Source organism: Ochotona curzoniae, unplaced genomic scaffold, assembly GCF_017591425.1.
Source record: "Ochotona curzoniae isolate NIBS_2020 unplaced genomic scaffold, NIBS_Ocur_1.0 contig_2688, whole genome shotgun sequence".
Classification (NCBI taxonomy): domain Eukaryota; kingdom Metazoa; phylum Chordata; class Mammalia; order Lagomorpha; family Ochotonidae; genus Ochotona; species Ochotona curzoniae.
This window is the reverse complement of record NW_024465553.1, coordinates 19,683,673-19,700,591: the sequence shown is the minus strand read 5'-3', so window position 1 is coordinate 19,700,591 and position 16,919 is coordinate 19,683,673. Positions and strand designations below refer to the sequence as shown.

At 41.5% G+C, this 16,919-nt stretch overlaps 1 protein-coding gene across 3 annotated transcripts in view; it reads left to right on the top strand.

Moving 5' to 3' along the window:
- Window positions 1–16,919, top strand: part of PCNX1 (pecanex 1) — a 143,718-nt gene that overhangs the window by 111,587 nt on the left and 15,212 nt on the right. For all 3 annotated transcript variants that reach the window (XM_040975359.1, XM_040975358.1, XM_040975357.1), the window contains 6 exons: window positions 36–144; window positions 2,027–2,156; window positions 6,498–6,556; window positions 9,140–9,355; window positions 12,963–13,216; window positions 16,219–16,449. In XM_040975359.1, coding sequence (XP_040831293.1) covers window positions 36–144; window positions 2,027–2,156; window positions 6,498–6,556; window positions 9,140–9,355; window positions 12,963–13,216; window positions 16,219–16,449 — 999 coding nt within the window. The remainder of the gene's footprint in view (window positions 1–35; window positions 145–2,026; window positions 2,157–6,497; window positions 6,557–9,139; window positions 9,356–12,962; window positions 13,217–16,218; window positions 16,450–16,919) is intronic.

Here is a 16,919-nt window from a genome sequence, read left to right as displayed (position 1 = left end):
GAGTTTCACTGATGGCTTTGCTTCTGCCCCTGCAGCTTCGAGAGCTCCTTTATAAGTTGCAGTTCGTGTATACCTACATTGCCCCATGGCAGATCACGTGGGGTTCTGCTTTCCATGCCTTCGCACAGCCTTTTGCAGTGCCCCGTATCCTTCTCAGCGTTTTGTAGGAGTGGGCAGTTATATTTTTGATGGTATTATCAGTTGATAGAGTGAAGTTTTCATAGGCATAGAATATAGGCTACTCTTGTGAAAATTATTTGAAAATCAAGTTTTTCAATATTCATTCCTGGTCTTAATTTTGATAGTTTAACATATATTAACATCTGTGACCCACAGGTCTGGCAAACATAAGAAAGCTATTAGCTTTTGTAAGTAATGCTGATTTGAATTTTATTTACATATATGAATATTAAAATCCAAGAATGTCTTTCGTTTTATTTGAGAGGCAGAGACAGACAGATGCGGGTGGGGAAGCTCCTCTCGATTCATTTCCTCAAATGCCTACGATTGCGCCAGGCCGGGCAAGAGCCAGAGTGAAGTCTGGGAGGCTGGGACCAGGGCCAGGGCTTCCACATGTTTGTCAGGAACCATCATTGCTGCCTCTCAGGATCTGAGTTCCTTGGAAGCTGCGCGTAAGTGAAGCCAGGTATTGAATCCAGGTGATGTAGTATGGGAGACGGGCATAGTAACCTCTAGGCCAAATGCTTGCTGAAAAGGCTGGGAATTTTCACTACATGTAAATGTGCTTAGAGTTTTTTTAATGTATTTTATTTATGTAAAAGTCATAGTTACGAAAAGGCAGAGACAAAAGGATCTTCAGCGTGCTGGTTTATTCCTCAGATGGACCAAATAGCCAGATCTGGGCCAGGCTGAGGCCAGAAGCCAGATACGTATTCCTGGTCTCCCGCATGGGTGTAGAGGCCTGAGCTGTGGGATCCTCCTCTACTGCTTTCCCGAGCACATTAGCAGGGAGCTGGGTCAAAGTGGAAGAGCTGGGACCCAAAGTGGCAACCACATAGTACACTGGCACTACGGGCAGCAGCTTTAACACACTATACCACAATGCCATCTGCTAAAATTCATAAATGAATGAAGGTACAAATTGAAGGTACAGAGCACAATTGTAATTATATTTATATCTAAAGTTTTCTGTTTTTATTTTTTAGAAGTATTTGCTGAACAGCAAAAATTGATGGCATGGTAGTAACGTTGAAAGGCAGACTTCTGGAGACTACAGATTTTAGTTTTAACCTTCCAGAAAATGAAGCTAAGCATTCCTTCTCAAGATTAACATAGAATTTTACCAAATAAGGAGTCTTCAGAAAATTTATGGAAACTGCGTATTATGAAAAATCTTGTGTAGATTTCAGTTTTTGCAATAAAACATCTTTTAAAAAGCATTAGCTAGAGAAGAGACAGAAAGCTCCTGTGTGCTTTGTCCTTTCCCACGTGGGGCTGTGCCAGGCCACAACCAGGAGCTGGGGACACAATCTGCTTCTCCCAGGTGGGTTACAGGAACCCCAACACTTTTGAACCATCACCTGCTGGCTCCTGGGGTCTGGAGCAGCAGGCAGCTGGGATCAGGAGAGGAGCTCTGGCTTGAGCTCAGAGGCTTCAGCATGGGGTACAGGCTTCCCTACCCGTGTCTCGAACCTGCAGGCCAAATGCCCACCCTTCAACTTATCTCTTAATTCCATTTGCCAAAAAACCTTCTCATTACCTTGTAAACATTAGCACATGCTAGGAAGACTTTAAAATTTTTTGTAGAAAATGAAATAAAATACCGTGCATGTTTTCCCGTGGGTTTTTGGAGATGACCTTGTGTTGCTCTGAGCTCCATCAAAGTATGACACAGCTTTTACTTTCCTTCTTCAGGTTTTTTTTTTGCAATATCCTCTTAACGCTGTTCTGTGGTGTTTTTCTGGTGAACTTTCTCTAATTGCTGTAATGTGGATGTGATTGTGGGGAGTTGTTCTTAGAGCATATGACCGGTGAACGCTGACTTCCTTAACCAGTATTCCCGTAGATTCAGCCATGCTGTTTATTCAGGCTGCTGTCTCGGCCATCTTCTCCACTCCACTGAACCCCTTCCTGGGAAGTGCAATATTCATCACTTCATATGTCCGACCAGTGAAATTCTGGGAGAGAGACTATAAGTGAGTAAAATAAAACGCCTGAAAGGTTAATTGCCTGTTTCATGAGGGAAAACGATAGACACAATGACAATATCATTTCAAGTCCACGCTAGTTCATATTTTATTGTAATTGTTTTCTTAAAATCTGTAAGTATCAAAATTTGGGAATTTTACAAAGAAAAACTTTGGAGAAAATTATTCTTGTCCTCTTTTCTACTCTGCATACATAATTATATATTAAGACATGATGCTATAGTGAAATATATAGAAATAAATATAATTGAAAGAGCAAACTTTGCTTTTTTTTGCTTTCAGTGATACTCCCTAAAATATCTCAGTTCCATGTTAATAATACAGGAAGACTTTATGCTATACCATGTCAGATCATTGCATCATTGTAACAGTTACAATAAGGTACCTGATAGTTTCCTTGGAAACACCTGGTTATTCCTAGCACTCAGCATACCTTAGTTACTTCTACTTTTTCATGAAAATAAGAATTTATGTTTATCTTTGGATTTGAAGTTTTTCTTCATATCTCCTAAGGCTAGCTATTCAACCTGATGCTTAATAATTTGCATTTTGGGCCTCGCGCCATGGTCTAGCTGCTAGAGTCCTCCTCTTGAATGCGCTGGGATCCCATATGGGCGCTGGTTCTAATCCCGGCAGCTCCACTTCCCATCCAGCTCCCTGCTTGTGACCTGGGAAAGAAGTCGAGGATGGCCCAAAGCCTTGAGACCCTACACCCACATGGGAGACCCAGAAGAGGCTCCTGGCTTCAGATCGACGCAGCACCGGCCGTTGCAGTCACTCAGGAAGTAAATCATCAGATGGAAGTTCTTCCTCTCTGTCTCTCCTCTCTGTGTATCTGCCTTTCCAATAAAAATAAATAAATCTTAAAAAAATAATTTGCATTTTATGTACCCTTACCCCAAATCCCATTTTTAAGGAAGAGTTCTTGGAAAGGAAGTTACTGAATTAAGTATGGTACATAAACATTTTCAAGCTTTTAATGTAGACATACTGACTTAGTGTTTGTTCTGATATATAAACCCAGTGGCCTTTTTCTTTGTGCTTTCACACACTGGTATATTTAATAGGTGAAAAGTAAGATACCAGCTTTTAAATAGTGATTTTATTCCTTTATCTACAACTACGTTTGGTATTTGTCTTTTTCATGAATTTCATTGTTATTTTTTTATCCTATTTGCCTGTGCCGACTTCCAGCCTCAAATAATGTTCTTTCACAACAGTTCTTAAAATCTGGGGGGCACTGTCATGCAGTGGGTAGACAGACACCACATGCAGTTACCATTACATTCAGCACCAGTTCAACTTCTGGCTGCTCTACTAATAATCTGGGAAAGCAGTGGGAGATGGCCCACGTCCTTGGGCCCTGTTCCCATGTGGGAGATTGGGAAGAAGCCCCTGGTTCCTGGCTCCTGACCGATTCATTCTGGCTCTTGCAACCATTAGAGGTGTGACCCAGCAGGGGAAAATCTCTTTCCCTGAATTAGCAAACAGACAAACAAACCTTCTAGAAATGTTCTGGTCTCTGCTTAACACTCTTAAGCATTAGTTAAAAACATCTGAATCTTTTTACTCTTACTGTTGTCATTTATTTAAGAGACAGAGAGAATATGTGCACTCCCATTGGCTGGTTCGTCTGCAAGGTAAAGACAGATGCCAGGAGACCAAAACCAGGACCCAGGGATTCTATCCAGATTCCCCACACAGGTGGCAGAATGCTAACTACTAGCGTTGTCGTTCCTGTCTTTCTGGTTCCTTTTAGTAGGAAGCTGGAATGAGGTGGTGGAGCTGAAGATTCAACCCAGGCACTCCTATATGGCACACAAGTGTCTCAGCCAAGTAGGATGTTTGTAGCATGTGCTTTATTTACCAGTAGTTCCTGTAAAAGAAAGAACAATTTTTTAAAAATTTCAAAATAATATATCTGTAGCATATTACATACATTTTTAAAATTAAAAGTAAATATATGGAGAGTGACACTGGTTTACTAATCAATGTTAGAAGGGCTGGGTTTTTTTTTTTTTTGAGGGCTATTTTCTTAATGTTTTTGCATTTAACTCTGTTATTAATTGTTTTGATTGCATTATGTGAAGAAATTCCAGCCTCAGACAGATATTTAAGTTGAAAAATAAAAACCATAGCCAATTGTTTAAAGATTTATTTACTTTTATTGGAAATGCAAATATACAGAGAGAGAGAAGGAGACACAGGGATAGATCTTGCATCTGCTGGTTCACTCCCCAAGTGGCCACAATGGCCAGGAGCCAGGAGCCTCTTCCCAGTCTCTTACGCAAGCACAGGATCCCAAGGCTTTGGGCCATCCTTATCTGCTTTCCCAGGCCTCAAACAGGGAACTGGATGGGAAGTGGAGCAGCCAGAATTAGAACCAGAGATAATATGAGATTCCAGCACATGCAAGCAAGGATTTTAGCCACTAGGCTGCTGCGCCGATTCCAAGCCTCTTTTTTTTTTTTTTTTTACACATTTATTTTTATTGGAAAGACAAATTCAGAGGGAAGGAAAAACGGAAATATCTTCCATTCGCTGATTTACCCTCCAAGCAGCTACAACGTCTGGAACTGAGCTGATCTGAAGCCAAGAGCCAGGAGTTTCTTCCAGATCTCCCATGCAGGTGCAGGGTCCCAAGGCTTTGGACCATCTTTTACTGCTTTCCCAGGCCACAGCAGGGAGCTGAGTGGGAAGTAGGGCAGCCAGGACATGAACTGGTGCCTATCTGGGATCCTGGTGTTTGCAAGGTCAGGATTTAGCCTCTGAGCCATCATGCCAGGTTCATATTTATAGCATTTTTAAGACAATCATGACTATTTTTTTCTTTAATCTTTCGCTAAAACTCAAGAAATATATGGAATATAAAGCTTACCTATTAATTTTTAGAGCTATGTTAAAGTGAAATTCACCAGTCTCTTTTTAAGATTTATTATTTATTTTTATTGGTGTGTTAGATATACAAAGAGGTGGAGAGGAAGATCTTTTATCCACTGATCCACTTCCCAAGAGGATCAGCCAGAGCTGAGCTGATCCAAAGCCAGGAGCCTCCTCCAGGTCCACCATGCGGGTTCAGGGTCCCAAGGTCTTGGGCTGTCCTTGACTGTCTTCCCAGGCCACAAGCAAGGGGCTGCATGAGAAGCAGGCCTACTGGGATACAAACTGGTATCCACATGGTATCCCGGTGCATCCTAGGCAAGGATTTTAGCCACTAGGCTACTATGCTGGGCTCTCACCACCCTATTTTATACTCTGTTCTTTTACCCATACTTTATTTTATAACTATTGGTCACTTGGAAAATATCAGTTCATTGAATAATAATCTTCCAAATACTGACACATTTCATTACTCAGTGTTTTCAGAAAATATGTTCATTATGGGGCCCAGCACAGTAGCCTAGTAGCTAAAGTTCTCATCTTGCACACATTGGGATCCCATATGAATTCTGGTTCATGTCCCAGCGGTCCTGCTTCCCATCCAGTTCCCTGCTTGTACCAGGATAAAACAGTCAACGGCCCAAGGTCTGGGGACCCTGTGCCCGCTTGAGAGACCTTAAAGAAGCTCCTGGCTCCTGGCTTCAGATCGGCGCAGCTCCAGCCTTTGCAGCCATTTGGGGAGTGAATCAGTGGAGGAAAGATCATCATCTGCATATCTGACTTTCCATTAAAAATAAGTAAGTTTTTATTTTAAAAAATGTGCATCACTATCACCATCAATCTAAAACAAAAACTGGCTTCTAGTGGTAAATACAGATTTTCAAAAATTTAAATTTTGCATGAAAACGTGAAGTCTGTCATTATCACAGATGAGAGCAATGTATTCCAAGACGCAAGACTCATTTTTAAATTTTTGAGACATAACTGATGAATGCCCACATCTGAAAAACAGTTACAGTTTCTACATCAGCTGAGCAAATAAAGATGGTATTGCAATGGGAAAAGAGCGACTAGCTGAGCTTGCAGTTCAAACAGTTGTACGAATGCTTTCATTCAAGACAACCACTGTCCTTCAGCATGAAGCAGAATTGCCTCTCCCCACCCCTAGTTAAGCTCATAGAACAACAGGAGGAAGAAAACAAAAGTGCTGTTTTGTATCGTGTATAGACACTGTAAAAATAACCTTGCTCCCAAAAGCACACTGTCAAGTTTTGCTGTTAACAAATCACAGGGGTTTTGGTTTTTATTTTATTATTTTTTTAACAGAGCTTTTCAGAAAGTGATAATATTTGTTTTACTTGCAAGCTAGTGTCTCACTTACTCTTAATTATTAAACAATTTTAAAATATAAAGAAAGTTACTAAATAAGCTTTGTTTTGTCCCCGTCAGCACAAAACGAGTGGATCATTCAAATACAAGATTGGCTTCCCAACTTGATAGAAACCCAGGTAATACCTCTGCTTGTGATTACTTAGGAAAGAGCAAGGTTCTACTATACAGGCGTATATTTTTATTCATTCCCAACTTGTTCATAATCCTGTATGGTTTAAAATAATGCTTAAAAACAAAATATCTTTGTTTTGTTTTACTTTTTTATAAAATATAGCTATGTCTTTAACATACATTGTTTATTTTTTTGTTAATTATTTTAAGTTTTGCTGTTTTTTACATAGTTAGTTAGAGTCAAGGGCTACAGGAGATAGCTGTGATCACCATTTCCACATTCTCTTTTTTTCCTTCCTGTATCTGGGGGAAAGGGTAAGGTAAGTGGAGAAACCACACCCAGTTTCCCAAACACCTCTGCACCCTGGGATGGAGGACAGCCACCCAGCACCACCCCAGGCTCCCCACTGTGGGGCATGCTCTGAGGGTTCTGCTCAAGAAGTTTCGATAGTTCAACAATTTTGATTTACTGCCAATCTCACTACTCCAAGCACGATGAAATCTCTGCAGAATCCACTAGTTTACATAGTCCACCTTAGGGTCTCTGTTTGCCCAGTTATTCTCTGCCAACACTTTGCTGTGGCATTTGATCAGTTTGTTCTGTGTTCCATCTTCTATTGTGGTACCAGGTATCCTCTGCAGACTTTGTCCCACATCCCATTCAGCTCTCAGTCTTGTCAGTGGGCATTGAAGCCTAGTTCATCCCAACCAGCCCCACTATCCAGCCCACACATGTGCTGGCAGATACCACTCTGTCTAGCCATGCCTGCCCCAGTCCCAGTTCTTATGCTCACTAGTCAGAGTGGCAACTCAAGAGGGAGTTGCCCACTGTTTCCCTAATGGGCTCACTCCCACTCCCAGATCCTGCACTCTCCAGGTGGTTCTGCAGCTTAACTTGACAGAATTTGCCCCCATGCCAGCATCTGCCAGCTGATGCTGCAGCAAAGCCCAACCAACCCACACCCACTCTGACTTAGGCATGCACCAGTTGGAACAGTCAGCCCATCCTGGCTTTCCCCTGATCCAGCTCAAACGAGGCCAACAGGCATTGTAACCCTGCCTGGCCTGGTCTGCCCCTGTCCCAACTCTCATGCTCTCCAGGGGGAGTGATGATCTACCGGGGAGTCCCATACAGCTCCCCTGCCAGGTTTGCTACCCCCCTACCCCGACGTCTCATATGTACTGGTTGGGTGCTGTGGTCCAGTCTGGCATGGCCTGCCTCACCTCAGAATTTGCCAACAGGTGCTGTAGCCTAGCTGGGCCCAGCTCACCCCCAATTCCAGCTCACACTGGTGGTGGCTACAGCCTAGCCCAGCCCAGCCAGCCCCCAATCCTGGCCTTCATGTGAACTGGCTTGTCTACGACACAACTCAGCCCAACCCACACTCCATTCTGATGCTCAGATTCAGGGCAGGTGATATGAACTGGCCCAGCCCAGTTCGCCCCCAACCTGAGCCAACAGTATGCTGGTAGGTACCATTTCCTGGCTTGGTCTGGTCTGTTCCCTATTGTGGTTCTTGTGCTCAGCTGCAGGGACTGTGTGCCGACAGAGGAGTTCCCCAAGCTCCTCCTTCAGAATCTCTCCCAATGTCAGATCTTGTGCCCATCAGTAGGTCAGTGGACTAGTCCTACTTAGTCCACCTCATATCCTGGCAGGAGCAGTGGCCTTTCCTGACCTTCACCCATTCTGGTTAATATTGTTGGGTGTTATAGCCCAGTCAAGCCTGCTCCACACCCAGATACAGCTCACACATGGCTCAGCAGGGGCAGAGACCTAGCCCAGCCCATCCTACACCTACCCTGGTTCTCACAAGCAACAGTGGATGCTGGAGTCTAGCCCAGTCTGGCACACCCCAAACCCAATCCATACTTGTGCCATACATAATTTCTTTTATAAGATACATTCTAAATCGCTTCTAAAAAAGTCCTAAAATCTATGTGATAGAACAAAAGATCCCAAATAGGTGAAGAATGTTCAACCTAAAGAGCAAAGCAGAAAGTATCACAGTATCTGATGTCAAGAAAAAATACAGAGCTACTGCTTAAAAAAAAAAAAAAAAAAAGACCCATGGTACTGGCATAAAAACTACCACAGACTGCAGGAACAGAATATAAATTCCAGAAATACAGTCATTCATCTTCATCTATAGCCAGCTGATCTTTGACAGAGGCACTTCATCCATACCTGGTGGAAAGGATGGTCTCTTCACTAAATGCTGAGAAAACTAGATATCCCTGTTTGCAAAATTTTACTTATGCTCATCCTATGCAAGTCAAAGTAGATCGGAGATCTCAATGTAGGCCTGAGGACTGTTTGAAGGAGGCACTGGCACAGGTTGCCAGTTCTTAACTAAGACCCCAAAAGCACAGATAGCAAGAGCAGAGCTAGACAGAGAAGCTTCAGGCTATTTCATTTTTTTCCTATTTCATTTTTGCTTAATGATTGCAGTGGTGTGTTATTTTCCTTATCAAGCAATTGTCATCCAACCTAAAGCAAAGTTAATTTTAATTTTTTTTTTTATCAAACTTGTTTTTTGATACAGAGGAGATTTAAGGAGAAAAATCATCTTTTTAATCCCTTCTTACAGGGTCAGATGACAACAATCTGAATTCCATCTTCTACGAACATTTAACCCGATCCCTACAACACAGTCTCTGTGGAGACTTGCTTCTGGGACGGTGGGGCAACTACAGCACAGGAGACTGCTTCATCCTGGCCTCCGACTATCTCAACGCCTTGGTGCACCTCATAGAGATAGGCAACGGTCTGGTCACCTTCCAGCTTCGGGGGCTGGAATTCAGAGGTGAGACATTTGCCACTTCCTTCCGTGGTGTATGCTGGAAACATCTGGGTTTTATGTGTTTGTAAGTTTGATCCAAGTGTTCATGAACTTCCGTCTTTGAGACTGGAGTAAGAACAGTTAGCACAAATTATTACATTTTTCCCCTTCAAATTCCATACTCAGTTGTTTTCATGGGATGACATTGTATCTAAAACCAGTGTCATTTATGTATAACTGACTTGTGTCCTTGCACATAGTGGTTTATTTTACTTTTTTTTTTTTGTCTTGGTCTCCTGCCAGTTGCTTCTGTGACCCTTTGCACAGATTTCCTAAGACAGTAGGTCTTTGCTGTGTTTTGGGGTGAAGCAAAGATAGTAAAACGAGTATGAAAGTCAAATAAAATGAATAAAGTAGAACGATTTAATCTGGCATTTAGTACATTCAGTGTTATGTAGCCATCCCTTGTTCCAAAATATTTTCCTGACTCCAAAACAAAACCCATACCCCATAAGGAATTCGCTCCACATACTTCCCTCCCACCAGCCCTCTTCAATTTCAGGTACTAAGAGACAAAGTTGTTTATACAAAGAAACTGTCATTTGAAAACGTCAGTTTGGTGTTTGCACATGAGCAACTTGTAAGCATTAACACACTTGTTACATAGGAACATCATCATGCTGTTACTGGCTGTCTTTCTAATATGGGAAACATCTGGAGGCGTGCTGGTGATGAGTGAGGCAGCCGGTGCCTTTGCTGTGTGTTGCCTGTGTTAGGAAAACAAGCACTTCCCTGCAAGTTACTCTGTGCACCAGAAATAACATAACCTCTGCAGCGCTCAAATAAGTGAACGTTGGTGTCTGTTATTCATTTGTAATTCCTTCATTCAGTCCTTACTGTTCCCTCCTTTAGAATACCCTGTTCTTGCCTTATGGGCATTTATTGCTGCCTCTCCATCAGTACTCCCTGGCTGTGCAGCTCTAACCCAGTGAGACTCAACTGAAAACCAGCGCACATCACCTACCCCTTCCATAACTTCCTGGTGTGTGTGTGTGTGTGTGTGTGTGAGAGAGAGAGAGAGAGAGAGAGAGAGAGAGACAGAGAGAGAGAGAGCGAGAGCTTTTATCTATTTATTTAAAAGTTAGAATTGCATAGAGAGAGAGAGAGAGAAAAAACAGTCTTTCACATTCTGGTTCACTTCACAAGTGGACAGCCCAAAACCAGGAGCCAGGAGCTTCTTCTAGTCTCCCATGTTGATACAGGGGCCCTAGGACTTGGACCATCCTCCACTGCTTTCCCAGACACATTTACAGGGAGCTGAATCAGAAGTGGAGCATCCGGGACTTGAACCAGTTCTCTTATGGGATGCTGGCATTGCAAATGGCTTTACTTGTTGTCACTTGTTACGCTATTCCCCCTAGCCTTCTTTCACTTTCTTGTAAGGACTGTTATTCTCTGACAAGGACTGTTATTCCCCGTATCTCTACCCAGAAAGTACCCGCTAATTTTTTAATTATCCTCTTTAGCATTTAACATAGTTATAATTTTATGTTTCTCTGCTTATTTCTTTAAACCTTATTTCTTGTGTAGTCCAGTGAATGATAAAACTTCCATTATGAATCAAATAGTAAATATTTCTGACTTAGGGAGCCATTCACATTCTCTGTTGCACATTGTTCTGTGCTGTTGTGGTTATCTTTTTAAAAACTCTTTGGAAAATATGAAAATATGTTTGCTAGCCTTTGTTCCGTATTATAAATTCCCCAGGGTTAGGGTTAGGGTTATCTGCTTCATTCATCATTATGTATTCAGCACTATCACAGTAATTAATATTATGGTTATGTGGAGTAGTTAAGTAATGGAACTGTATAGCCTCTTTTCTCCTTTCCCTTCATTCTAAAACTCATGAAATGTGATTGCATTCCTGCTCAGACATTGCTGTGATCATTGGCTACATTCTTTCTTTGATTTTGTCAGGTTATTTATTTGAAAGTCAGAGTTACAGAGAGAGAGTAAGATCTTCCACCTGCTAATTCACTCTAAGATGGCCACAATAGTTGGGCTGAGCCAGGCCTGACTCAGGAACCAAGAGATTCTGCCAGGTTTGCCATGTGGATGGCAGGGGCCCAAGGACTTGAGCCATCCTTCACTGCTGTTCCCAGGCCTTTAGAGGGAGCTGGATTGAAAGTGGAGCAGCTGGGACACAAACTGGCCCATTTGGGATGCCAGCATTACAGGTGGCGGCTTTTCCCACTGTGACATGTTGGCCCATGTTATTTTCTCTTTGGTGTTTGCTGGAACACACTCCATTCAGCCAATTTAATTTCTTTGGTTGTATTTGTCTCCTGTGGCTAGCTAATTTTAAACAATGTTTAGCAAAAATAAACTCGTATTTTTCCCATTTTTATTTACTGATACTTTCAAGGCTGTTTTGCATATAATTTTATGAATGTTTTAAGTATCAGGTTTTTCTGTGTCAAAATTTTTAGGTTTACTGTTAATTTCTCATTTGCAAATGTTACTTCTACCATGTAGTTTCCCAAATCAAACTTTACATGTGAAAAATTTGGAATGCAAATTGAATTCTTTTGTTTTTTTCCTCATGTTATTTTTAATATGTCTAGCTTTTATGATAGTTTTATTTTTACCAGTAATTTTTACTATGAAGTGACTTAAAGATGTAGTTAATACAGGTAATAGTTCCTTATGAATATTCTAGAATTTGTTTCCAAGTTTCAAACAAAAATTTTTTTTTGTTTACTAGTATTAATTTCCTGTATTTGCTTTACTTTTGGAGAAAAATGCATTGCAGGCATGCTGAGGTTGAAAGCAATGTTCAGTAAAAATAGTGTGTGTAATTCATTTAGCCTGTTTGCATTATTTTACTACTCTGTAAAAGACACCCTTGAGTATAAATGTCAAAACTTCCGAATTCCCTGTTGCCACTGCTGTTCTCTACGCACAACTGTGATCTACCCCCAGTGTAGATCTCATTGTGTTATATGCTAACTTAAAAATCCTTCATCAATTTCCTGGGAAAATGACAGAATGAGTAAAATGAAGTAATAACAAAAAAATCTAAAAGATAGTTCTAAGATTACATACTACTGCTACTTCTGCTACTTCTGCGTGGGTATACTTCGTCTGTGTGTGAATACTTATGCACAGCTTGTTTTCTGGGTTCTACATGCATGTCTGTATTATTTTGTGCCTGAGAAGACTCCGTTCTTATCCCACTGTTCCTTTTTTTTTTGTAAAATAAAATTTTGAAGAAATCTACCTTTATTTATCAACTTGACCTTCATTGCAAAGGAATGCAATTTTAAACCCAGTAGGAAATCATTTAGAATCAAAATAGATTTATTTACTGCACAAATTTCACAAATCCTTTAATGTACTAATGTAAATTGTGATTTTGTAGGTAAATATGTAATACACTTATTTTCTGGAATTTGGAATAATTTTAATGAGCCTTCAAGATAAATCAGTTGTAAACTTTTAGTTACTGTGCTGTGTATATTTTTTCTAAATCCATGTGTCCTCAAGACATTTTCCCCACTTCATATTTCTTACTCCAGTGTAATTATCTCTACTTCCCTCTACACCCTGCCCCCTTGTTTTCTTTCCTAAGGTACCTACTGTCAACAGCGGGAAGTGGAGGCCATTACCGAAGGTGTAGAGGAAGATGAAGGATTTTGCTGTTGTGAACCTGGCCATATTCCTCATGTGCTTTCATTTAATGCTGCATTTAGCCAGCGCTGGCTAGCCTGGGAAGTAATTGTCACCAAATATATTCTAGAGGGCTATAGCATCACTGATAACAGTGCTGCTTCTATGCTTCAAGTCTTTGATCTTCGGAAAGTCCTCACCACTTACTATGTCAAGGTAAGGGTATGTTCCTCCTTAGATCTTGAGATAATGAAGATTCTTCTTTGGAAAGACATACTTGAGAATACCTCTAGCAATTTAGGAAAATAGAACTAAAAGATGTTTAGTTTGGCATAATAACTGAAATCCATGCAAATAAGAATTTTTGAAGTCATGAAAAACATGCCTGAATTTCAAAGACTTCTATATCAAAACAAATTAAGCTCTTTATAAAAATTATTTTTTCAATAATTTGAGAGATTGAGGAGCTGGGCACTCATCCAGGTCTCCTGCAGAGTTGGCTAGTATCCTGCTACTGGAGCTGTCAGCTGGAATCTTCTAGAGTCCACATCAGCAGGGGCCACGATGTGACCTCAGGCATCTAATAGGGGACATGGGTACATAGCCAGTCTCTTCGCTAGGAAAAATGCCTAGCCCTGATATACCTTTTAATTCTGTTTCTCCATAAACTTTTAAAAAATATTTTTAAAAATTTATTCATTTTTATTACAAAGTCAGATATACAGAGAGGAGGAGAGACAGAAAGGAAGATCTTCCATCCGATGATTCACTCCGCAAGTGAGCTGCAACGGCCGGTACTGCGCCGATCTGAAGCCAGGAACCAGGAACCTCTTCCAGGTCTCCCACAAGGGTGCAGGGTCCCAAAGCTTTGGGCCATCCTCGACTGCTTTCCCAGGCCACAAGCAGGGAGCTGGATGGGAAGTGGAGCTGCAGGGATTAGAACTGGTGCCCAGATGGGATCCCAGGAAGGCGAGGACTTAAGCCGCTAGGCCACGCCACCAGGCCCTCCATAAACTTTTTTAAGGACTCTATTTGTGTATTGGTATGTTGTACATATGTCTTAACTTGTGCTTTGCCTGCAAATAGTGATAAAATTATCTAGCATCCAAAAGATACAGTAAAAATAACCTACCGAATGACATTTTCTTGGCTTTTTCTTCACTGAAAATCAAGTATGTTTGTATATTAATGATAATTGCTAATGTTTATAGTTTCTATGTTTTGAGCATTTTGCTAAGGAATATGCACATATGTGTGTTTTATATAATTCTCTAAAGAAGTTTCATTTGCATGTTTTATAAGTAATTTAAGTTTCCTTGCTTGGCCTCTAGCATGTAGAGTTTGGGATTTAATACCAAGATATAACTCCTGAGCATTTATTTATTTGCTTTTAACCTCTGCTTCACACAATTTCCAAGAAGAACTTCCCAAGATCACTGTTACTTCTGATATCAACTGCTATTTCTGGCTCCCCAAGAACACTGGTTCTTCTCAGTAATTTGCTAGAAGGACTCAAAGAATTCAGCAAAGCCATCAGTACTCATTATACTGACATTATTACAGGAGTAGAGATTAAAATTAGGCAGCGAGCTAAGACCCGCCTGGGCAGTGTGCATGGACACCTAGGAGTGTCTGGTTGCTCTCGCCCGGTGGAATTGTGCAGCTGCTTACTTCTCCCAGCAGCAAGGAGTGGCAGGACAGAGCTTGCCTGTCAGGGAGGCTCCTCTGTGCTTGGTGTACGGTTCAGTTGTAGCACAGCCTTGTAGACATGGTTAGCTACCTATATGGCCAGTTTGAGTCTCTAGTATGATTGGAGGTCAAGTTGATAACTATGTGGTTCCAGGCTCCCCGCTAAACAGGGATAGTCAGGCAGAACATTCCCCGGGTTACTTCCCAGGACCTGAGGGCCAAATACAGTCTCTCATTGGACATGACTAATTCTCATTGTACATGATACTCTGTTTTTGCTAAAAATTTTTCCAGAAATACCACATGCTTGTAATTTGGGATTTCCAGACAAAGCCAGTAGTTTCAAGGGCAGTTTCAATGACTTGCATCTGAAATTTTCCATGTTTTGTGTTGCAACTTCCAAGTGTGACCTTAGCTATGCTAGTTAGGGTGAACCTTGAATTTGGTTAAATCCAACCTCAGGAAGCCAAAGAAATTGCCTTTACAGCATTGCGTGTATGTGTGACAGAGGTCTAGGGACAAAATGTTGTACCTCTGCTTCTAAATATGTATGGTTAGGGCCCGGCGCGGTGGCGCAAGTGGTTGAGGGTCCTCGCCTTGCACGCCCGGGATCCCATCTGGGCGCTGGTTCTAATCCCGGCAGCCCCGTTTCCCTTCCAGCTCCCTGCCTGTGGCCTGGGAAAGCAGTCGAGGACAGCCCAAAGGCTTTGGGACCCTGCACCCGCGTGGGAAACCCGGAAGAGGCTCCTGGCTTCGGATCGGCATAGTATCGGCCCGTTGCGCTCACTTGGGGAGTGAATCATCGGACGGAAGATCTTCCTCTCTGTATATCCACCTTTCCAATGAAAAAATAATAAAAATAAATCTTTAAAAAAAAATATGTATGGTTAGCTCTATTTTTGTAACTTAACCTAAGATCACCGGATGGTTTTAATAACTGTGACGGATTTTTCAAACCAAGTACACCACAGTGAAGGTTTTTCACCTCTTACAAAGTTGTCCAAACCTGAAGTTTTAGAATCAGTAGACTACAATTATTTTGAAGTTGCCTTGCTGAATGTATGACTGTGATTTTATGTATTAAGTGATTCTTATTCCATAAAGGCCTGTGCTTTGTTGTAGCATTTTTTTCCCCCAATTGCAGAGTTTGGAGAAGAGAGAAAGAGACCCCCCAAATGCCCATAACAACCAGGCCTAGGGCTGGAGCTGGGCCTGGAGCTTCTTCTGGGTCTCCCTCAAGGGTGCAGGGACCCATGTAATTAGGCCATTTTATGTTGCTTTGCCAGTCATGCGAGTGGTGAGCTAGATCAGAAGTCAAACAACCAAGCATCACATTACATCCATATGGGGTTCTGGTGTCATTAGCAGCTTGACTTACTACACTGTAACACTGACCCCTAGTGTAGCACTCTGAAAAGGTATGCAGAGTAAAGTATTTTTGAATGATTTTGGAATCTGTTTCATTGAAGAATTGGAGTTAGTTCAAATTGTGATTTAACCTGGATTCATTTTTATCTTTTTCTTACTAGGGCATAATTTATTATGTTACAACCTCCTCCAAATTAGAGGAGTGGCTAGCTAATGAGACCATGCAGGAAGGACTACGTCTGTGTGCAGATCGGAATTACGTCGATGTAGATCCGACATTTAATCCGAACATTGATGAAGACTATGACCATCGACTCGCAGGCATATCCAGGGAGAGTTTCTGTGTGATTTACCTCAACTGGATTGAGTATTGTTCTTCCCGAAGGGCAAAGGTGAGGTTTGTTTCCTCCATTTGCTGTTCACAGAATTCAGTTTTTGTTATTGTGAGGTCACTCTCCCCAGGCTTTCCTCTCTCTCATCTTCTGGATGAGAGCACCTGTGTGAGTGGCAAGGTTGGGTCAACCAGCTCTTTGAAGACAAGTTCAAAACAGTGGCCTCTACGATTTCATTTGCAGTATCCTAAACTTACTGCCTTCACCCCTAGCCTACATGTCTGCATACACAAATTCAAATTACTGGCCTTGTTTTCCAAAATCTTGTCCTTAAGAAGTGTGAGTTCTCACTTCGTTCACCAGACCCAAAGAGAACTGAACGTTTTTGTTCAAATAGGAAATCTAGTCCAGTGCTGTCTTAATAGAAATTTTTATAGTGATGAAAATGTACGATATTATATGTAGCTGTTCAGTGCTTGGAATGTGGCTGGTACAACAAAAGAAGTGATTTTTTTTTTACGTTCTGTTTA